At 43.5% G+C, this 24,235-nt stretch overlaps 1 protein-coding gene across 5 annotated transcripts; it reads right to left on the bottom strand.

The window, feature by feature from the left end:
- Positions 1 to 3,343: 3,343 nt before the first annotated feature.
- marveld2b (MARVEL domain containing 2b) lies at positions 3,344 to 24,212 on the bottom strand. 5 transcript variants are annotated; one of them, XM_073067504.1, is made up of 7 exons: positions 24,151 to 24,212; positions 19,262 to 20,464; positions 16,796 to 16,831; positions 15,288 to 15,433; positions 11,205 to 11,376; positions 5,394 to 5,444; positions 3,344 to 3,944 (listed from the first exon to the last, which is right to left on the bottom strand). In XM_073067504.1, the coding sequence occupies exons 2-7, from the start codon at positions 20,447 to 20,449 to the stop codon at positions 3,828 to 3,830; spliced, it is 1,710 nt and encodes a 569-aa protein (XP_072923605.1). In that variant the 5' UTR covers positions 20,450 to 20,464; positions 24,151 to 24,212; the 3' UTR covers positions 3,344 to 3,827. The 5 variants fall into 5 exon arrangements, with proteins under 5 accessions (XP_072923605.1, XP_072923614.1, XP_072923588.1 ...); XM_073067513.1 differs by having other exon boundaries at positions 19,262 to 20,470; positions 24,151 to 24,196; XM_073067487.1 differs by lacking the exon at positions 24,151 to 24,212 and adding an exon at positions 23,982 to 24,102 and having other exon boundaries at positions 19,262 to 20,470.
- Positions 24,213 to 24,235: the final 23 nt, after the last annotated feature.

Here is a 24,235-nt window from a genome sequence, read left to right as displayed (position 1 = left end):
ATTTGCATCAGATCAGATCGGCAAGGATTGTGCCGGGGGCAGCCCATTAATATCGCCACACTTCTAGCACCAACATAGCAAGCCTACAGCACAGTAAGTTTAACCCTAACCTATCCACCTTTGGACTGTGGAAGGAAACCAGAGCAGCCAAGGAAACCCAGGTAGTCACGGAGAGAGTGTACGAACTCCTGACAGACAACAGCGGGAACTGAATCCTGATCTGTGGTCACGGATGCTGTAACCGTGAGGCCCATCCCACCGCTATCTGTAAGGAGCTTGTATGCCAAGATCGTGTGGGTTTCCTCTGGGTGCTCCGGTTTCCTCCCCCAGTCCAAAGACTTACGGTTGGTAAGTTAATTGGTCATTGTAAATTGTCCCATGATTAAGCTGGGTTAAATTGGGGCAATGGTGGGAGATGTGGCTCGAAGGGCCAGGAGGTCCTGGTCCACACTGAACTTCAATAAATAATTAAGTTTCTATCTTTCATTTTCAAGGACTAATGTAAAGAAAAGAACATTTAAAAGTGAGGTCAGAACCCTGGAAAATGAGAGAATAATCAATTTTTGGGTGAACAAGAGAGGGTATTTAATATTTTCATCTGTTATTACTAAAATATATCCAAGAGATAAATGATAGTACATTCCCCTTGGATAAAAGTTTCAGATAATTTTGGTGATAGGATGAGAAAATTAGAGTTTTACACATTGCCTCCAGAATTTCAAGGCGTTGTAATTTATAAATATACACCCGTCAATCAGTGTCAGAAGATCAAAATCACAAACAGTGTAGCTAGAAGGTCACAGAATTGGAAAGGGACCAATTCAAGCTCTGAAAATTCTATTGGGACAGTTTTGTTCGGTCTGTCAAAGTGGTTATGGGGTTTGTGAATTAGGAGCATTTAATTTAAACAAGACAACACAAAGGCTCATTAAGAACAGGTACTGATTGGAAAGAGTGGTGGAGTGGAGATACATCTCTATCAAAGGAGGTGTAAGGTGCTCCTTCCCTCCGCTAGCCGGCAGGTCACCCTTGGGCAAGGTGTGGCACCTGCTTAGCCCCCCAGTCAGTGTCATGTGTAGCGGCAGGAGCAGGTGGTGGATGGGCGTATGAGCAGCTGTGCACATCACAAGTCTTGGTTATGCAACCACTGATGCCAGGAGATAATCTCTGAAGAGTATTGATAATGGCTGGGGTCACCCATTTTGTAAAGACACTGTCCAGAGGAAGACAATAGCAAACAATTTCTGTGGGAAAATTTGCCAAGAGCAATTATGGTCATGGAAAGACCACAAATACCCATATCATATGACATGGCACATGACGAACGAACGGATTGGAGAAGTTGAACAAATTAATTGAAACTCGATTTAAAAGAATATTAAATGGGGAAATTATTAGCCTTCAATCACTGACAGCACATTGGCACATGTAAGCAACATGTGTGTTCAGATCCAGCCTGATTCTTGCCTACTCAGGACTACTGTAAGTGCTATCTCAATGTAATGATACACCAGAGCCCCAGTCGTTGGTCTCAGATGGGCACAGTCCCCTGATACAGAGCAGACCCGTAGGATTTTATCACTGATCAAGGTTCATTGATCTCTACAGCCCTGAGGTGCATGGCCCATCAAATACCTCTGAAATATGTAGAACATTCAACATTCAGACATGCAGGCACATGCTGAGAATCACCATGACATCTGAGTGAGGAACTACTGAAAATTGCTATCTCCTTGGAAAGCTGCCACAATGCTTGTTTTGCTGGGCGTTGGAAGCAAAGATGGTTGGTTGCATATTATTGCTCCAACCTCTGTTGAAGATGAGTGGCAGACACAGCGGGATAACACCATTATGCAATCTATGGCAGAGAAACGTCAACAGCACTGTGGGGATAATATCAGATCCAATTTCATGATGGATACATTTCAACCAGAAGTGGTTGCTGTACTGGTAAGTCATGGATACAACTGCTTTTTGCACAAAATTAAATTATATTAATTATATAATTAATTAATTACATTTACAAAAATAAATACCCACCAAATTAGGAAGGATGCTGCTGGAGGATGGTGCCAGAGTTTTGGGTCCCAGGGAAGGTTTAATTGATGCAGCTTGTGTATTGGATTCTGTAGCTCGTGTTATCTGGTTAATCCTTTTTTAGTTGTTATATTGTGCAATTTTGATCAGAGCGGACCTGCTCTCCAGCTTGCAGTCAACAAACAACACAGTGCGACATTGAACTGAACAGAACTAAACTGAACCTTCCTGGACGGTTTCAATGACTTTGTGTTTTGATGTATAATACAGTATTCTGTGTTTTTTCAACCAACAACACACACAAAATGCTGGTAGAACACAGCAGGCTAGGCAGCATCTATAGGGAAAAGCTGTGTTTTTTCACTCTTTTTTTGCCCTCTGTGATTTGACTTTTTTTGCAGAGTGGATGTTTGATGTCTTTCTTTGAACATAGTGTTTCTTTGTTTCTTGGCTGTCTGTGGGAAGACTGCATTCCTGCTTCAATAATATACATATTTTGAACTTTGAAATTATTTATAAATAGGGATTGAAAATGACTGAAAAGCCTTGTCTCAGGCTTCTGAACCAGGGTGGATAACTTCACTGACCTCAACTCTGAACTGATTCCATAACCTACAGACTCACTTTCAAGGTCTCTGTAACTCATGTTCTCAGTATTATAATATACAATACATATATATGTATTATATTCTGCTGTTGTTCATCCACTCCAAATTCCAAGATCTTGTGTTCAGAAATGCTCTTCTGTCCACCACCGTTATAGTTATTTGAGTTACTGTCACTTTCCTGTCAGCTTGAATCAGTCTGGCTATATATACGTACTATAATACAGATTTTTTTTCTATATTTATTATGTATTGGATTGCACTGCTGCTTCAAAGTTAACAAATTTCACGACATAAGTCAGTGATATTAAACCTGATTTTGATTATATTCTCCTCTGACCTCTCTCATTGACTAGGCATTTTCACCCACACAAGTACTGCTCACTGGATGTTGTTATTTTTTAATACACCATTCTCTGTAAACTCTCAAGCCTGTTGTGCATGAAAATCCCAGGAGATCAAGTTTCTGAGATATTCAAACCATCCAAAACCAGTCACTTAGATCACATTTCTTCCCCATTTTGGTCTGAACAGCTAAACCTCTTGACCATGTCTACATGCTTTTATGTGGCGTTGCTGCCATATGATTGGCTAATTAGACATTTGCATTTGAGGTGTACAGGTGTAAAGTGACCAGCGAGTGTACATATTCAAACAGCAAATTCAAATGGCTGTGATGACTGAACAGAAGCCCTGACAAAGAATTCTCAGCTATTTTATTTTTGCACATGGAATATAAACAGGGGTTTCATATAAAAGTATTAACTAAAACAGGAGAAAAATATCAAAAGTTATATATACATATACCAGAGGGAACATGTAAACACAAAAGATTAAATTAAGTTTAAAAGGTCTTTATGTTCTCAGAAGGTACAATGATGTAAGATTTTGTAATTATGAAATATAAAACAGTAGTCAGATACAATAAAGACAACAATCTATAGAAATTCATTAGGCCAGGCAATATCTCTGGAGAGGAAACTGCAACCCTCTGAAGTTCTGGATGTAGTTAACATGTATCTCCCTCTGTGAATGCTGCCCAATTTCACGATAGCTCCTAGTATTTTTCTGTTTTTATTTCAGATATCCAGCATCTGCAGTTTATTTGCATTTTTGCCTCAGGTTAATGTTGTTGTAGAGACCAGGGACGACTTGCTCTGAGATTCTTCCAGACTTGTCAGCTCCTTAATAGTTATCATTCCAGTTCATGACCTTGTCATATTCTTGAATTCTCTGCTTGATATGGGAGAGCTTGTTTTTCAAATATTCGCAACGTTCTTTTTTCTCCAGGAAAGTGGGATCCTGCACAAAATAAATAAGCACAGCATCATCCAGTGTCTGGAGTCAGGTTAATGTTTAATACAAGGCCTAGATCGAGTAGACAGCCGGAGACTTTTTCCCCCAGGGTGGAAAATGTGAGGCGTTGGACTTTGGGTGGACAAACTAGGGTAGGGAATGCACAGTAAGCATTTTTGGTCACCTATCTACAGGAAAGAAGAAAATAAGATTGAAAAAGTGCAGAGAAAATTTACATGGAATTTGTCAGGATCTGACAACCTGAATTACAGGGAAAGGTTGAATAAGTTAGGACTTTATTTCCTAGGAGAATGAGGGGAGACTTGAGAGAGGTATACAAAATTATGAGGGGTATAGATAGGGTAAATGCAAGCCCAACACATTGATGCAACCATGAGGAAGGCATGGCAGGGGCTCTACTCAATTAGGAGTTGAAGGAGATTTAGTATGTCACCAAAAACTTGCACATTTCTACAGATGTACAGTGGAGATCGTTTTGACTGGTTGCATCACTGCCTGGTATGGTGGCTCCAATGCACAGGAGCACAAGAGAATGCAGAGGGCTGCACGTCTTAGCCAGTTCCATCACGAGCAGAACCCTCCGCACCACTGAGGCCATCTTCAAATGGCAGTGCCACATCCATCACTGAGGACCCTCACCGCCCAGGACTTGCTCTGCTCTCGTTACTACCATCAGGGAGGTGGGTACAGAAGCTATGCTCAGCGTTTCAGGAACAGCTTCTCCCCCTCAACCATCAGATTTCTGAATAGTCAATAAACCCATGAACACTACCTTGATATTCCTTTTTTGTACGATTTATTTTGTAATTTATAGTAATTTTTTTTATGTATTGCCGCTGCAGAACAACAAACTTCACATCATGCAGGACAATGAAAATAAACCTGAGTCTGATTAGAGCAAACTTTAACCCCTCTAGTGCATGCCAAACCGCTGTTATGCCTAGTCCAATCAACCTGCACTGGGACCACAGCCCTCCAAACCCACCTTCCATCCACTAACCTATCCAAACTTCTCTTAAACATCGCAATCAACTGCACATCCACCACCTACAGTGGCAGCTCGTTCCACACTCTCAGCACCCTCTGAGTGAAGCTCCCCCTCAGGTTTCCCTTAAACATTTCACCTTTCACCCTTGACCAATGACCTATAATTTTAGTCTCACCCAACCTCAGTGGAAAAAGCCTGCTTGTATTTGCCCTATTTATACCCCCTCATAATTTTGTATACCACTATCAAATCTCCCCTTATTCTCCTATGTGCCAGGGAGTAAAGTCATAACCTTTCCCTATAACTCAGTTTCCAGACCCAGTAAGATCTTTGTAAATTTTCTCTAAAATTGGGAACTGCAAACACAGTACAGCAAATTCTTAATATATGTAATTATATACGGCAAACAAAGTTGATCCTTGAAAATGTTACCATGTTATACTCACATTTTTCTTCTTCTGATATTCATGGAAAACATTTGCAATCCTGTTGTACTCCTAAGGGTTAGAAGTTACAGACGTTCAGTAAAGGATGTTGGGTTGTCTGAATTTTTCACACAATTATAGTAATGGAAAAGATAGATTATTTTCTTAATTCCACTTGTACTTTTCTCCACTATTGTTTACAAAAATACAAAATCCTGACAGAATGTTTCCTGATTTTAAACTGCAAAGAATGTTTCTTTGGTGCCTGAATATGTGGCCACACTTGCGGGCTGCCCCCAGCACATTCTTGGGTGTGTTGGTTATTAACACAAATGACGCACTTCAGTGTATGTTTCGATGTACACATGACAAATAAACGTGTGTGTTAAATCCTCACAGATGCAAGGGGCAGCGGCAAACAGCACAGAAGCACTCCAATACCTCAGTGATGGAATCAGAGATGCCCTCAGCCCATCTCCATCAGTGACACAGGAAAGTCCATGGTGAAGTGTCCATCATGGTAGGGGAAGGATCTGCTGACTGGTAAACCCACCACAGGTCTATCCAGCTCTAATCTGCTCACTGAATCCACACCACGTTTACACAAGCAATGAAAATGCACACAATACATTTCACTGTATGTTTCACTGTGCATGCAGTAAATAAATCTGAATCTGCCCAGTGCAACGTTCATTGAAATATATTTGATATTATCACAAAATGACAGGCAGGTTAACAAGTGATGAGGGAACTACAATGAGCCTGTTAAGGCATTTGGACAGGGCACAATAAGTTAGCACATGGAGAATAGACAATAGCTGCAGCAGCAGGGCATTCGACCCTTTGAGCCAGCACCGCCATTCAATGTGATCATGGCTAATCATCCACAATCAGTACCCCGTTCCTGCCTTCTCCCCATATCCCTTGACTCCGCTATCTTTAAGAGCTCTATCTAACTCTATCTTGAAAGCATCCAGAGAATTGGCCTCCACTATCATGTCCAATCACGAACCTATCAATCTCTGCCTTAAATACACCCAATGACCTGGCCTCCACAGCTGCATGTGGCAACAAATTCCACAAATTCACTATCCTTTAGCTAAAGAAGCATCTCAGCTTTGAAAGGGTGCCCCTCTATCCTGAGGCTGTGTCCTCTTCTCCTAGTCCCCCACCATGGGAAACATCCTTTCCACATCTACTCTGTCTAGGCCTTTCAACATTCAAAAGGTTTCAATGAGATCCCCCTTCAACTTTCTGAATTCCAGCAAGTACAGACCCAGAGCCATCAAACATTCCTCGTATGATAACCCTTTCATTCCTGGAATCATCCTTGTGAACCTCCTCTGGACCCTCTCCAATGCCAGCACATCTTTTCTAAGATGAGGGGCACAAAACTGTTCACAATACTCAAAGTGAGGCCTCACCAGTGCCTTATAAAGCCTCAGCATCACATCCTTGCTCTGGTATTCCAGACCTCTTGAAATGAATGCTAACATTGCATTTGCCTGCCTCACCACCAACTCAACCTGCAAATTAACCTTTAGGGTGTTCTGCACAAGGACTCCCAAGTCCCTTTGCATCTCAGATTTTTGGATTTTCTCCCCGTTTAGAAAATAGTCTGCACATTTATTTCTATTACCAAAGTGCATGACCATGCATTTTCCAACATCGTATTTCATTTGCCACTTTCTTGCCCATTCTCCTAATCTGTTTAAGTCCTTCTGCATCCTACCTGTTTCCTCAACACTACCTGCTCCTCCACCAATCTTTGTATCATCTGCAAACTTGGCAACAAAGCCATCGATTCCATCATCTAAATCATTGATATACAACATAAAAAGAAGCGGTCCCAACACCGACCCCTGCGGAACACCACTAGTCACTGGCAGCCAACCAGAAAAGGATCCTTTTAAGACCCAGAGAGCTATGCTGGCTGGAGTCAGGGTTTTTATGCTTTGGCTCTTGGTAGGGTCACCCATGCCAAACAGGTCAAAGGGTAGAGGCCAGACTAAGAGTGGTTCACCAGTCCTCTAGGTTCAGGGGTTCAGCTCTAGGCTAAAAGCCCTGACTGGTAAAAAGAAAACTGTTATGTAAACAGCAATGAAGAATCATCTTACATCTGGGTGCGACGGTATTCCTGAGTCTCCACCCGGGACTTGGACAATTGACAGTAGTGAAAACCGAGCTACTGACATGAACACCGCCAGAAATGGGAGGACCTTCACTGCTGCCCTAAATACCAGAGGCATTACAGGCAGTAGGTACAAGTGAAGTTCACACTATGTTCAAAAAGAGGCTTAAATTAAATGCATCATCTTGATCTTTGCAAAAGAAAGTGCTGGCTGCTTCTTGAGAACATGTAATCCTCACAGGTCAGCCAGTCAGTAAAAGTGTTTATGCACCAGAGAATGAGACAGGAAAACACAATTCAATTTCTCTCAAAGCCTAGAAAGCCAATTACTGACTTAACTGCAAAATCAGCTGTGGGTAACAGCAATTGGACAGATGTGAAAAATAAGCTGCTTGCTTGTACACAGGAAGATTGTACCAACACAAGCAAAGGTTGACTAAGACGTGCAAACTATCAATAAAACACGAGTCACAATTCTGAGATTATCACTAGTGTATAAGTAACAATGCAACCATCAGAGGCCTTTGTCCTCAAGGCCCTCCGTCGGTCAGGGTCGATCATGTTTGCTCTGTACGTGATACACGAGCCAGGGTAGTACAAGCTGTTGCTCGTGCAGCAAGCTCCCCACCTCCACAGAGCTGGTGAATCCAAAGGAATCATTTCCGCTGACAGGAAGGGGCAAAGGCAGGCTGCCAGCACCTTAAAACCAGCCATTTTGTGCAGATGGGGCTCGTCGGTTTTGGTTGGGATCTCATCCAGGAGAAGTACAGTTTGGCACCAGCAGCATTGCAGGAGTTGACAGTCAGCATTAAACTCAATGTAGGGCTGCCTCAGTATTTTTTCCCCTCATGGTTTACTCCCGAAATCATCCCCACGAGTGAGTATAATTGCAAGTTGAGATCACAGTTTTCCTTCTCCTGGATGACCTGCTAACCACAGCTGACAAGTTCAATCTGCACAAAACAACTGGTTTTAAAGCACCAGAAACCTGCCTTTGCTCCTTCTCCTGTCAGTAGAAATGATTCCACCAGGCTTGGTAGCTAAGCAACACGTGAAGGCCAGGATCTGGGCTTGGTTGCAAGAGGCTATTTGTGACACATGCCATTGCAAGCTTTACAAATGTAATGGGAGCTTATCCCCACTACCCACCCCCTGACTATAACAACTTTAAGAAAATTTTCTTACTATTCCAAATTTTAAAAAATGGTATCAATATTAGATATAGGCTCAGGAACAAGAGCTAACGGAACAACAGGAGGCACTTTTACACTAACGTGACCAAGCAAACTGGTCCTGGCTGTAAAAATCTTTATTCTTCATCCACAGAGTGGATGGACACAAGGTTGTAATCAGTGCCTTGCTGAAATATTTGAATACAAATTTATCTTGTAAAATGAATCACTTTTCGGATAAAACCATGCAGTTATTTTCCCAATCAAAGGCATACACGAAACAATCATATTTCTCATCACAGAGTTAAAGATCAGCGTTATTTGTCAAAGGTACTTACAAACATACAGTGAAATGTGTCACTTATGTCAACAACCAACAGTGACTGAGATGTGCTGGGGGCAGCCCGCAAATGTTGCCATGCTTCTGGTACCAACATAGCACGTGTGCAACTTACTAACGTGAACCCATAAGGGGATTGAAACTGAGGAAACCTCCACCCCCTCAGTCACAGGGGGAACGTTTAAACTCTTTAAGTCAGCAGCAGAATTGAATCTGGGTCAGTGGTACTACTGTAGCCACGCCATGCAAACCACCGCGATAGTAGAGCAGTGAGCACAGCGCTTCTCCAACTCCAGGAGGAGCTCAGAGTTCAATCCCAGCAAGGCGGCTGGACCGGATGGAGTTTCCCCACGATTACTGAGGGCCTGTGCGACTGAGCTGGGAGAACCACTACAGTGCATCTTCAACATGAGCCTGGAGCAGAGAAGAGTACCCAGACAGTGGAAAACATCCTGTATTGTCCCGGTACCGAAGAAACCACAACCAAAGGAGTTGAATGACTTCAGAGCTGTTGCCTTGACGTCGCACGTGATGAAGACCATGGAGCGGCTGATAATACAGAATCTGAGGCCACAAACCAGGCACGCCCAGGATCCTCTTCAGTTTGCATATAAGGAGAAGGTGGGAGTGGAGGATGCTATCACGTATTTGCTGCTCAAATCACTCTCTCACCTAGATGGGGTCAGTTGTGCTGTGAGGATTACATTCCTTGACTTCTCTAGTGCCTTTAACACCATCCAGCCCAAGATCTTAAGGCACCAACTAACGGAGATGGGAGTAGACTCTCACATGGTGGATTGGATAGTGGACTACTTGACAGATAGACCTCAGTATGTGCGGTTGGGAGACTGTAGGTCTGACACAGTGGTAAGCAGCACAGGGGCGCCGCAGGGAACCGTACTCTCTCCGGTCCTGTTCACACTGTACACATCAGACTTCCAATATAACTCGGAGTCCCGCCATGTGCAAAAGTTCGCTGATGACACGGCCATAGTGGGGTGTGTCAGGAATGGACAGGAGGAGGAGTATAGGAAACTGATACAGGACTTTGTGATATGGTGCAACTCAAACTACCTGCGTCTCAATATCACCAAGACCAAGGAGATGGTGGTGGACTTTAGGAGATCTAGGCCTCATATGGAGCCAGTGATCATTAATGGAGAATGTGTGGAGCAGGTTAAGACCTACAAGTATCTGGGAGTACAGTTAGACGAGAAGCTAGACTGGACTGCCAACACAGATGCCTTGTGCAGGAAGGCACAGAGTCGACTGTACTTCCTAAGAAGGTTGGCGTCATTCAATGTCTGTAGTGAGATGCTGAAGATGTTCTATAGGTCAGTTGTGGAGAGCGCCCTCTTCTTTGTGGTGGCGTGTTGGGGAGGAAGCATTAAGAAGAGGGACGCCTCACGTCTTAATAAGCTGGTAAGGAAGGCGGGCTCTGTCGTGGGCAAAGTACTGGAGAGTTTAACATCGGTAGCTGAGCGAAGGGCGCTGAGTAGGCTACGGTCAATTATGGATAACTCTGAACATCCTCTACATAGCACCATCCAGAGACAGAGAAGCAGGTTCAGCGACAGGTTACTATCGATGCAATGCTCCTCAGACAGGATGAAGAGGTCAATACTCCCCAATGCCATTAGGCTTTACAATTCTACCGCCAGGACTTAAGAACTTTTTAAAAGCTATTATTAATGCTTTTTGAGATAGTGATTTAGATGCATATCATATTTTTTACTGAGTTAAGTATTGTATGTAATTAGTTTTGCTACAACAAGTGTATGGGACATTGGAAAAAAAGTTGAATTTCCCCATGGGGATGAATAAAGTATCTATCTATCTATCTATCCTCTGTAAGGAATCTCTATTCCCCCCTCACCCCCTCTGGAATGCATGGGTGCTCTCCAGGTGCTCTGGTTTCCTCCCACAGTCTAAACTCCCGCCGAGTAGGTTAAGTGGTCTTGGTAAATTTGATTAAACTAGGGTTAAATCAGAGTTGTCAGGCAACATGGCTCGAAGAGCCTATTTATTCCATGCTGTATATCTGAATAAGTAACTATTATTGCTTTCATTACATTTAAAAGAGGCAGTAAAATGCCAAATATTAAGGCAAGATTGTGTGCAAATTTCACGTCACATCCCAGTGAAAATAAACCTGATTCTGATTCTGAGATTTGACGCGGTGTACTGACCTGCTGGGATCCTGCATGCTGAGGGAGTCTGCTCATCATGGCATCCATCTCATTGAATTTCTTCAGAACGGCTTGCACCTCTGCATGAAGTTCTTTGTATTCCGCATGCTGGTCGTTGAATACAGCTTTGTAGCGTTCCCGCTCCTCAGGTGTTCTAATAGTCGGGTACTTACTAAACAAAAAAAATTCCTTTTTAAAATAATCTAACTCAATGCTCCATTCATTTTATTTAAAAAAGATTAACATAGACATACCGTATAACGTGTAGGGATCAGCAATCAAGGAAACACTATTTTGTTCTGTATTTGCTTCGCTGTAAACATCAGCAGGATCTCATGGTCAGGTGAACCTCACCCATCTCTCATCAGGTTTAGAAACAGTTTTCCATCAAAAATAGTGAGACATTGGAGAACGGGTCACCCTGTTATAGGAAGGACTTTGTCAAGGTGGAGATGGTGCGGAAGAGATTTACGAGGATGCTGTCTGGATCAGAGGGGCCCAGTTATAGGGAGAGGTTGGCCACACTGGATCTTTATTCTCTGAAGTGCAGGAGAATGAGGGATGAAGTTATTAAATCATGAAGGGTATGGATAGATTGCATGGTCAGAAGTCTTTTCCTCAGGGCTCGGCACAGATACAAGCGGGGAGAGATTTAAGAGCTCTGAGAGGTAACTTCTTTACACAGAAGGTAGTGAGCGGCCAGAGGATGTGGTCGAGGCGGGTATAATGCAACATTTAAAAGGCATTTGGACGGGTACATGGAGGGGAGTGGTTTGGGTTGGTGATTTTATAAACTTCTGTGAGGTCATCCCTCCGTCTCCTGTGCTCCAGGGAATAAAGGCGCAACATGGCCAGCCTCTCCCTATAACTCAGCCCTCTAGTCCAAGCTTGGGAATCTGGGACTAGCAGGGAGGATGCTGTGATCTGCATGGACCTGATGGGGCTATCTCCATACTGTATTACTCTGAGGACACTAATAACTAACTTCTATCCCAACAACTCTAAGCCAGTTTAGCATGGCAATAACTTCCACAAGCTCAGACCCTGAATCAACAATGATAATTTTATTAGTCCACTCTACAGTGGTGCTACAAAGTTTGTGAACACTGTAGAATTTTCAAAACTCCTGCAAAAACATGACCTAAAATGTGATCAGATCTTCATGCAAGTCCTAAAACCCAACTAACTAAATAAATAACACAAAAATCATTAGACTTGTTAATTTATTTATTGAGACAAATGATCCAATATTACAAGCATTTGTTGAGAATAAGTATGTGAATCTTTGATTTCAGTAACTAGTGTGACCCGCTTGTACACCAATTACTTCAACCAAATGTTTCTGGTAACTGTTGATCAGTCCTGCACATTCGCTTGGAGGAATTTTAGACCATTCCTCCTTACGAAACTGCTTCAACTCTGGGACGTTGGTGGGCTTCCTTGCATGAACTACTTCCTTCAGGTTCTTTCACAACATTTCTACAGGATTAAGGTCAGGACTTTGACTCGGCCATTCCAAAACATGAATTTTCTTCTTTTTAAAACCACTCTGTTGTTGATTTACTCTCGTCTTTCGGAATATTGCATTATCCAACTTCTATTAAGCTTCAGGTGTTGGACTGTTTGCCTGACATTCTCCTGTAAAATGTCTTGATACAATTTTGAATTCATTGTTCCCTCAACAATTGCAAGCTGCCCAGGCCCTGAGGTAGCAAAGCAGCCCCAAACCATGATGCTCCTTCCACCATGCTTCACAAATGGGATGGGGTTTTGGCATCAGTGTGCAGTGCCCTTTGCCCTCCTAACAGTGGGTCAAATGAAGCCATGGGAGCAGGTGGTGGATGGTCATACGAGCAGCTGGTGCACATAACAGGTCTCAGTTATGCAACCACTGATGCCAGGCAGACAATCTCTGAAGAGTATCGATAATGTCTGGGGTTACCCTTCTGGTAAACGCACTGCTCAGAAGTCCTAAAGGAGGGTACTGATACAAGATAAAGTGGAGAGATTGCAGAGTTCAATTCCAACGGCATCTCTAAAGAGGCTGTTTGATCTTCCTAGGGGATGTATTAGTTCTCTCTGACTGTTCTGGTCCATAGATGGTTAGTAGGTTAATTGGTTATTGTAAACTGCCCTGTGATTAGGCTAGGTTTAAATCAGAGGTTGCTGGACACTGTGGTGCAAAGGACCAGAACTGCCTATTTTCCACTGTATCTCTAAACAAGGCAAATAAACAAGCAAACAATACAAGGGAAAGTGTTGCTCAAAAGAAAATACATCGGTGATGGCAGGAGGTGAAAAGGGTAAAACTCAGTGAAGTCTGAGTTACTCCACATACTTATCTGACAAAACCACTGATCATAAGACCATAAGATAAAGGAGCAGAATTAGGCCATTTGGCCCATTATGTCTGTTCCGCCATTTCATCTTGGCTGGTCCAATTTTCCACTCAGCCCCAATTTCCTGCCTTCCACCCGAATCCCCTCATGCCCTGACCAATCAGAATCTATCAACCTCTGCCCTATATATGCATACAGACTTGGCCTCCACAACTGCCTGTGGCAAAGAATTCCACAGATTTACCACCTTCTGGCTAAAGAAATTCCTCCTCATCTCCATTCTAACAGAACATCCTTCTATTCTGAGGCTGTGTCCTTGGGTTTTAGACTCTCCCACCAGAGGACACATCCTCTCCACATCCACTCTATCAAGACCTTTCACCATTTGATAGGTTTCAATGATGTCACCGCTCATTCTTCTGAATTCTGGTGAATACAGGCCCAGAGCCATCAAACACTCTTCATATGAGAAGCCGTTCAATCCTGGAATCATTTTTGTGAGCCTCCTTTGAACGCTCTCCAGTTTCAGCACTTCCTTTCAGAGATAATGGGCCCAAAATGTTCACAGAACACCAAGTGAGGTCTCACCAGTGCTTTATAAAGTCTCAACATTACATCCTTGCTTTTATATTCCAGTCCTCTTGAAGTGAATGCTAACATCACATTTGCCTTCCTCACCACAGACTCAATCTGCAAATTAACCTTTAGGGAAGCTTGCACAAGAACTCCCAAGTCCTTTTGCACCTCAGATTTTTGTGTTTTCTCTCCACTTTAGAATATAGTCAACCCTTTCAGTTCTTCTATCAAAGTGCATGACCATACACTTCCTGACACTGTATTTCATCTGCCACTTCTTTGTCCATTCTCCTAATCTGTTTAAGTCCTTCTGCAGTCTTTCTACTTCCTCAAGACTACCTGCCTCCCCACCTATCTTCATATTGTCTGCAAACTTTGCAACAAAGCCATCAATTCCATCATCCAAATCATTGACATATAACGTAAAAAGAATCATTCCCAACACAGACCCCTGTGCAACACTACCAGCTATTGGCAGCCAACCAGTAAAGGATCCCTTTATTCCCACTCTTTGCCTCCTGTCAATCAGCCCCAGCTTTATCCATACTAACATCTTTCCTGTAATACCACGGGCTTGTAGCTTGTTAAGCAGCCTCATGTGTAGCACCTTGTAAAAAGGCCTTCTGAAAATCCAAGTTCACGACATCAACCCATTCTTCTTTGAAGAAATAACAGGCAGGATTGACAAAGAATTCTAACAGATTTGTCAGTCACATTCCGGAACCATTCCAGAATCTAGTAATTCTTGAAAAATCATTATTACTGCCTCCACAATCTCTTCAGCCACCTCCTTCAGAACCCTGGGGTGTACACCATCTGGTCCAGGTGACTTATCTACCTTCAGACCTTTCAGTTTCCCAAGAACCTTCTCTCTAATAATATTAACTTCACACACTCCATGACCCCTGACACCTGGAAATCATTGCATAGCCTTGAGCTGAGCAGCACAGTGATAGAAAAACTAGGTACAGCATTAGCTACCAACACACTTTGTGGTGTCCCTGCACCAATTCCAGGAATAAAAACCGAGCTCTGTGTAAGAAGAAACAGCTTGATTTAAAAGTCAGTCTCATTCATTAGATACAGTATGTCATCCCTATTGACAGCCGCGTTGAGACGAGATCCAATGATTTATTTACCAAGATAAAATGGTTTACTCTGTACTTACGCCAGATAGTCAGCCATAATGAGGGGTTTCGGAATGTGGCCCGCAGGAATGGACCCACTTAGCACAGCCGGTTTCATTTCTACTGGCTGTTGCTCCTTGTGACTTGGGTTGGTTACAACAGACTTCTCTTTAGATCGCCATGCCTGCTAAAATAGAGACACAAATGTAATGGAATATGGGGGCCACTGGGACGTGAAAAACTTTGGCAGTCTGCTGCCTGATAATTTCTAAATCCTGATGGTTGGGAACCTCGAGTTTCTTACCCCAACCCTGTGCTCCTTTAGACTCTTGAAAAATTAAATTACTGTGTAACATATTTCAATAAAAATGGAATCAACAGTGCTGTCTGAACACCAATGACATTCTTCACAATGCTACATGGCACCACAAGTGTGCTGGGATGGGGCAGATTCAGGTCAGGCTGTGTCCTCTTCCCAATACCACCATCAGGCAGCAGGTACAGAAACTTCAGGACCCAAACCACCAGGTTCAGGAACAGTTATTCAAAGTTCAAAGTAAATGTATTATCAAGGAGCATATACGCCACCACATGCAACCAATTTTCTTGCAGACATACTCAAGAAATCCACGATAGAGTAATAACGTGATAGAATCAATGAAAGACCGCATCAACTTGGGCATTCAACCGGTGTGCAAAAGACAACAAACTGTTCAAGTACAAAAAGAAATAACAATAATAAATAAATAAGAAAAAATATCGAGAATATGAGACAAAGAGTCCTTTAAAGTGAGTGCATTGGTTGTGGGAACAGTTCAGTGAAGTCGAGTGAAGTTATCCCTTGGGCTCGAGAGCCTGATGGTTGAAGGGTAGGGACTGTTCCTGAAGCTGGTGATGTCAGCACTGAGGCCCCCCTACCTTCCTCCTCTTGGCATCAGTGAGAAGAGAGCCTGTTTTGGCTGGAGGAGGTTCCTGATGATGGATGCTGCTTTTCTGTGATGTTGTTTTGTGTAGATGTGCTGGCTGGTGGGGAGAGCTTTACCCGTGATGGACCAGACCATATCCACTACTTTTTGTAGGATTTTCCCCCCAACCATCAGGCTCCTGAACCAGGGCGGATAACTTCACTCACCTCGATGCAGAACTGATTCCACAACCTGCAGACTCACTTTCAAGGACTCTACAACTCGTGTTCTCAGTGTTAATTTTTATTTGCAGTTTGCCTTTCTTTGCACATTGGTTGTTTATCTCTGTTTATGTATAGTTTTTTGTAAATTCTATTTTATTTATTTTTCTGCAAGATAAAGAATCTCATGGTAGTATATGGCAGCACATACACACATTAAACACGCTTTCTCATTCCGTCCACAGCTCGAATGAATGAGATAAATCACAAAATCATTTTCCTGCTAATTCCATTTGACGTATTGCCATCATAGATTTAACAACTGTTTGTGCTTCACAAGCTAACAAAGTGCAGGAGTTAACCAGAAATGAAAACAAAAGGCATTTTAAATTAAATGGAAGCCTCTAAGAACAGCATCCCTACCGTTTCTGTGGATGTCTCCGCTTCTGTATTTCTCAGCTAGATTTAAAAAAAAACAAAATTTCACACTGGGAACAATATTTGATGCACTATCACAGATCTGAAATGTTAACTCTCTCTACATATCAAGACCATGAGACATAGGCCATTCAGCCCATTGAGTCTTAAATTACAGTTCTCAATCCCATTCTCCCCATAACCTTTCACACCATTACTAATCAAGAATCTATCAGCCACCCCTTTAAATAACCCAGTGACTTGACCTCCACAGCTGTCTGTAGCAATGGATTCCACAGATACACCACCCTCTAGTTAAAGAAATCTCCTCCTCATCCCTGTTCTAGTCAGAGACTCTGCTCTCTGATCCTAAACTCCCGCACTATAGGAAACATCCCCTCTACATCTGTCTAGGCCTTTCAATATTCAATAGTTTTCAATGAGCTTCCCCTCTCCTCGTTCTTCTAAACTCCCTGAGTACAGGCCCTAGGCCATCACACGTTAACCCTTTAGTTCCCGGGATTATTCTCATGAACCTCCTCTGGACCTTCTCCAATGCCAGCACATCTTTACTGAGATAATGGGCCCAAAACTGCTCACAATACCCTAAGTACAGTCTGACCAATGCCATATAAAACCTTGGCATTACATCCTTGCTCTTAAATATTTTAGTTCTCTTAAAATGAATGCTAACATAGCATTTGCCTTCCTTACCATCGAATCAACCAGCAAGTTAGACTTTACCGAATCCTCCCAAGTCCCTTTGCCTCTCTGATTTTTGAATTTTCTTCCCCTTTATAAATAGTTTACACATTTATTCTTTCTTCCAAAATGCAAGACTATACACTTCCCAACATTGTATTCCATCTGCTATTTCTTCCCCATTGCTTTTATATTCCATCTGCAGACTCCCCACTTCTTCAAAAATACCTGCTTGTCCACAAGCTTGGACACAACAGCATCAATGCCGTCATCCAAACCACTGACATATAACGTGAAAAGAAGCAGCCCCAACTCCGAGCCCTGCAGAACACCACAAGTCACTGGCAGCCAACCAGATACTCATTTTTTTGCCTTCTGCTGCCCTGAGCTAATCCTCTGTCCATGCCAGTATCTTTCCTATAATACCACCAACTTTAGCTTTGTTTAGCAAACTCACGTGTGGCACCTTGTTTAATGCCTTCTGAAAATCCACCGATTCTCCTTTATCCATCCTGCTGGTTCTTTCCTCAAAGAAAAACTCTGCCCGACTTGCTGAGTGTTTCCTACATTTTTAGTTTTTAAAAAATCTGCATACACCAGATACACACGATCAAACCACAATGTAGCCTCCAAGGTAATTCGCCTTTTCTTTGAAATCCATAACGAGAGAAGATATTTGAAGCCAAATCATTAAATATATTGAATATGGACTTAAACTGAGTTCTTAGGATGAAAGGAATTAAGGAATGTTGTGGGAAAAGCAGGAAAGGGTACTGAATTTGGATGACACTGAAACCCCAGAGAAGGTAGAAATGTTTGCTCCTGCTCCTATTTCCTATGGTCTTACACAAAAAAAACTTATTTTTTTAAATAATTCTAAAACAAAGAACACAGAGTTAAATTTGACCTAGTCAATAGCAGAAGAAAATAACCACTTCTCTGTTTGGTCAATTACACCTGTCCTTGTGGAAACATTGATCCATTATATGCCACGCTCCAAGTGCTGAAATTCCTCTAGTGAACCTCTTCTGCACTCATGTCTAACACAGTACTAGACCGTAAGCCACAGGAGCAGAATCAGGCCATTTGGCCCATCATCCACCATTCCATCACAGCTGATTAGTTATCCTTCTCCCCATTACCATCAAGAACCAATCAACTTTGCTTTGAAAATACCCAATGACTTGGCCTCCACAGCTGTCTGTGGCAATGAATTCCCCAGATTCACCACCATTTGGCTAAAGAAATTCCTCCTGATATCTGTTCTAGATGGACATCCTTTTCTGAGGCTGTGCCCTCTGGTCCTAGACCCACCCATTAAAGAAAACATTCTCACACATCCACTCAATCTAGGCCATTCAATATTCTATAGGTTTCAATGAGATACCCCCACCCCCCCATTCTTCTAAACTCCAGTGAGTACAGGCCAAGAGCCATCAAATGCTCCTCATACATTAACTCTTTCATTGCCAAGATAATTCTCGTGAATCTCCTCTGGACCCTTTCCAATGCCAGCACATCCTTTCTTACCAAGGGGGGCCCAAAACTGTTCACCATGCTCGGAGTATGGTCTGACCAATGCCTTATAAAGTTTCAGCATTTCATCCTTGTTTTTATATACTGCAGTATACTTAGATGGAGAATACATATAGAGTAGTTACCTCACACCTCCCCCACCACCAATAAAACTGCTTATTTTCTACGTGGAGGAGGAAGAGAAGTGTACCCTCTCAATATAAGGAGTTTGAAGTTTAAACAAAAGCTCATTACCTCAAACTCAGCGTAGATTTGGTGTCTCCTCTTTGCCTCGTGTCTCCACAACTTCAGACAGACAATGGAGCTGATGAGATACAGGAACATGGTGGCAAAGAGAAAGATGACTGCAGCGATCTGCCCTCCCTCGACGCGGCAAAACGTCGAGTTCAGCGGGGTGTTGAAGAGAGGATAATAGCACAGGCCGCCACGGTTCATATCGTTGAGGTACACGATAGCGGCAGCCAGAAAGAGGATGAAAAGAACGATGTTAATGGCAAACTCGGTCAGTGGCCACCAGTTGGAATCCAGTAAGATGGTGCGATAGTACATGGACATCCCCAGCACCAGGAGGATGATGGTCACCACCCACGCCAAGCCTGCAACGACAATAACAAAAGGTGTCTTTGGCCCATCGTAGTAGTATCCTCCTTGCAAGCTGTTGGCAGCGTGACTGTACGGCCGGGAGTAACCAAACATATTGTACCATTCGTTGTCTTTATGTATGTAAGCACAGACACAGGCAAATACAGCGGCCCCAAACAGCAGCTGAATAGCGCCCAGGATCCGCAGCAAGCCAGCCCAGGACTTCATGTAAGAGTATTTCAGGTTGTACTCTTGGACTTTGTCATTGTAGCTCTGGACAATGCGAGTTTGGCGATCCAGTGAATCGTAGGGGTCGCGAGGGAGCATCGACTCAACCTCTCTCCGAGAGTTGTAGCTTCCCCCCGAACCTCCATAAGGATCCCGGTAAGAGCTGGTGCCGGATGCCTGCCCTTCCAGCCTGAGATATTCTTTAGCAGAAGGCGTGGGGGAGGCAGGTGGTGAGCACTCCACTCTGTCGCTGGTATTGCTGAAAGCCATGTTCCCCTGTGGATTGTCATTTTTCCCTTTGAACATGTTCTTCACAGAATCTGGGATAAAACGCCGCACCGGCTTCAGCTCCAGGGAAGTCACCGGCTCATCAGCTTCATCCGGATAGAACTCAGGGCCGACGGGTGGGTGCAGAGGCAGTGGGGGGGGTGGAAGGGGGTCTGCACTCACTGCTAAATCACAATCCAACAACTTTGCACCAGGCGCACTGACGTTCTCTTCCAGGCGAGGGTGGGAATGCTGGCTTTCTCGAGGGACCTCATCGTACTGCATCACCCTCCCTTGGTTCCTCCATGTTTCATGAGAACCTCTGGACCTCTGTCCCGATGACATTGGCACTATTTCCCCCTGCAACTTAAAAACAACACTTTATTCTGGCTTCTGCCCCCTTCTTTTTCAGTCCCGATGAAGGGTCTCAGCCCAAAAGGTCATCTGCTTATTCCCTCCAGAGACGCTGGCTGACCTGCTGAGTTCCTCTTTTGTACGTGTTGCTAAAGATTTCCAGCATCTGCAGTATTTCTTGTGTTAAAAAAAAAATCACACGGACTTTAATCCACATCCCATAAACACCATTGTGGATGGTCACTCATTTTACCACACTTTATTTCAGCTTCCGGGAAAGTGCTTTGCTCACATACTTTACAGAACAAGGTTTGGTCACCGGTCAGCTCAACTAGCCCCACCAACTTCATGTTCTACCTACTACTGTAACTTCCTTTAGCTCAATAACCACACGCTGATCCCAGTATCTGTGAAACGAGCGAAGCAGCGGTTACAGCACAAAATTTCTCAGTCCCCCCCCCGCTACCTCCTCCCTTCTTCAATTGTTACCACTTCACCTCTCTCTCTTCTGAGCTGCAACAGGCACACGGTACTGTGGACCAGATGAACGCAGTAACCCAAACTGCCTTCCTTCAACCCTCGCACCAGCCATGCAAACCACTTTCAACCTGCGCACATGGTTAAATCCCATGGCGTTACAGCAAAGATACTGGCATGGATAGAGGAATGGCTGACAGGCAGGAGGCAGCGAGTGGGAATAAAGAGGCCTTTTCTGATTGGCTGCCAGTGACTAGTTATGTTCCTTAGGGGTCAATATTGGGACTGCTACTTTTCACGTTGTTTGTCAATGATTTAAGTAATGGAATTAATGGCTTTGTGACAAAGTTTGCAGATAATACAAAGATAGGTGAACAGGTAGGTAGTGCTGAGGAAGCAATAATAATTACAGCAGGACTTAAGACAGATTGGAAGAATGGGCAAAAAAGTGGCAGATGGAATACACTGTTGAGAAATGTATGATAATGTATTTTGATAAAAGGAACAATAATGCTGACTGTTATCTAAATGGAGAGAGGGTTCAAACATCAGAGGGGCAGAGGACTTAGGAGTCCTCGTGCAAGATTCCCAGAAAGTTAATTTACAGGTTGAGTCTCTGGTAAAGATGGCAAATGCAATGCTGGCATTTATTTCAAGGGGAATAGAATATAAAAAAAGAATAGGAAATAACACTGAGGCTTTACAAGACGTTAGTCAGACAAGGTTCACAAAGATTCTGGAAATGAAGGGGTTAACATATGGGGAGTGTTTGGCAGCTTTGGGTCTGTACTCACTGGAATTCAGAAGAATGTGGAGGAATCTCATTGAAGCTTATTAAATGTTGAAAGGACTAGATAGGGTGAATGTGGAAAGGACGTTTCCTGTGGTGTCTAGAGTTAGAGGGCACAGCTTCAAAATTGAAAGGCGACCCTTTAGAATAGAGGTAAGGAGGAATTTTTTAGCCAGAGTGTAGTGAAGCTGTGGAATGCTCTGCCACAGACTGAGGTGGAGGCCAAGTCCGTTGGTATATTTAAAGCAGAAGTTGATAGTTTTCTGATCGGTCAGGGCATCAAAGGATATGGTGAGAAGACAGGCGTATGCAGTTCAGTGGAGTCTGGGATCAGCCATGATGGAATGGCAGAGCAGACTCAATAGGCTGAATAGCCTAATTGTGCTCTTATGCCCTATGGTCTGATAGTCACGCAAGCCACCTATCTTCAACTTGCACACCAGTCTCGCAAACCATCTTCATCCTGCTTACTCGTCACGAAAAACCACCTGCCTTCAACCTTAAGCAAACAATCTTCAACATCTGTTCTATAAACAATCATCATAAACTTGTTTGTGTTCAGCAGGTTTGCACTTAGAGCATGCTATTGCAAATGAGTTTGGAAAAAGACCAAATTAACCTTACAGTAGACAAAGTGTTCACTAGCCCCAAGAAAGGTTTTACATATCTCGGGGGTTGAAGTACAGCGCACAAAGTGGAGGGAGAAGTGAAGAACTCATCGACAGTGTGACAATGCAGGAAAGCAACCTGGTACCTGACTGGCCAATTACATCTTTCAGACTGAGCAATAAGACAGGGTGTGAATAAATATAAAGATGATAGCAGCAGCACTATTTCAGCATTAGGAATGGGGTGTGGATCATCCTAGATTTCCAAATGTGCGGGGAATATCCCTGCCTTGGCTCACTGTGGCTCCAATTTGTTGAGTTTAAGACTGATTTACAAGTTGAAGCATCAGGGACCATTCACACCCTGAGAATGGGATTCCCTGGAAGGAGGAACACAAGAAAGAGCTTCTTGTTGTCAGGTACCTGTCATACCTTCTCTGCCACTCAAGGCCATAGGACATAGGAACAAAATAGACCATTTGGCCCATTGAGTCCATTCCATCAGGGCTGATTTATTAACCCTCTCAACCCCATTCACCTTCCTTCTCCCCATAACTTTCGATGCCATGACTAATCAACCTCCGCTTTAAATATACTCAATGACTTGACCTCCACAGCAGTCTGTGCCAATGAATTCCACAGATTCTCCACCCTCTGGCTAAAGAGATTCATCCTCATCTCTGTTCTAAAGGGACGTCCTGGTATTGTGAGGCTGTGTCCTCGACGGGCGATTAGTTTTAAACCATCCCTGCAAAAAACGACTCTTGATTTTTTTTCTAATATCTAAAGGTCCAACCTATTTAACAAGTGGTTCCTACAGCCCCTGTGGGGACAGGATTTCAAGAGCTACCCCCCTTGGTAAAGAAGTTCTCCCCAGGCTAACCGGCCTGCACCTTATTTTGAGACTGTGATACAAGAGCACAAATTCTACTGAACGCCATTTTGATCTCACGCCTGTCAGGAAGTACAACTATGTCTATTTCTCCTATATTATTGAACTTGAGACTAGTCTCAAGTCTCTTTCATGAGACTAGTTCACAGTTCTCTTGAATTCACTCTGCATCTCCTGATGGTCCAGCCTCCATGGGTCTGAGGAGCTGATGGCAGTGCCTATTGACAGGGTTTCAAGTGCAGAGTTCAAACTTGAGTCCCTTTGCGCGGGCTGAAATTTCTCAGCAAGAACAAAGCTTAAATGGGACGTGTTCTGTGGAAACAGGTTGCAGCCAAAAGAGTCCCAAAATTTAAATTGGAGACATAGAGGTTCTGCAAAAGCTGGAAATCGAGAGCGACACACACAAAATGCTGGAGGAACTCAGCAGATCAGGCAGCATCTGTGGAGGGAAGTAAACTGTCGACGTTTTGGGTCGAGACACTTCATCAAATCAGAAACGGAATCAAGTGATCCCTAATATAAATAAGGTGAACTTTGTTATTTTGTGAGAGCAGTACAGCGCAAGGATAAAATTATTAGAAATTACGAAATAGTGCAATTAATAACCGAAACAGAGTAACGAAGGCATTCCCAGTCCCACAATAAGACCACTAAAAGTGACAGCAAAGCAACAAAGTTTTAAACAAACGAGATTTTACTTCCTCAGACGTATTTCACACCGTGGGCTCCGATGAAAACACTCGAAACTCCACTAACCCAGTTTCGGCGAGACAGGGAACCGCGCACGGGGGTTTCAGGCCGGAGCGCCGGGTAGCAGAAGCAGCTGCCCGGCTCCGATTGCAAGGGAACCAGGCTCCTCGACCCCATTCAAACCCCCTCCACCCCATTCAAACCCCCTCCACCTCGCCCGCTCTCATATACTCACCGCCCCGGCCGCTCCTTTCTCACCTGCCCAAATGGCGGAAACTCTCGGTCACATGACCCGACGGCTCCGGCATGATGTCACGCAC

Source organism: Hemitrygon akajei, chromosome 2 (genome assembly GCF_048418815.1).
Source record: "Hemitrygon akajei chromosome 2, sHemAka1.3, whole genome shotgun sequence".
NCBI classification, from domain to species: Eukaryota; Metazoa; Chordata; class Chondrichthyes; order Myliobatiformes; family Dasyatidae; genus Hemitrygon; species Hemitrygon akajei.
This window is presented reverse-complemented; position numbering and strand designations above follow the sequence as displayed.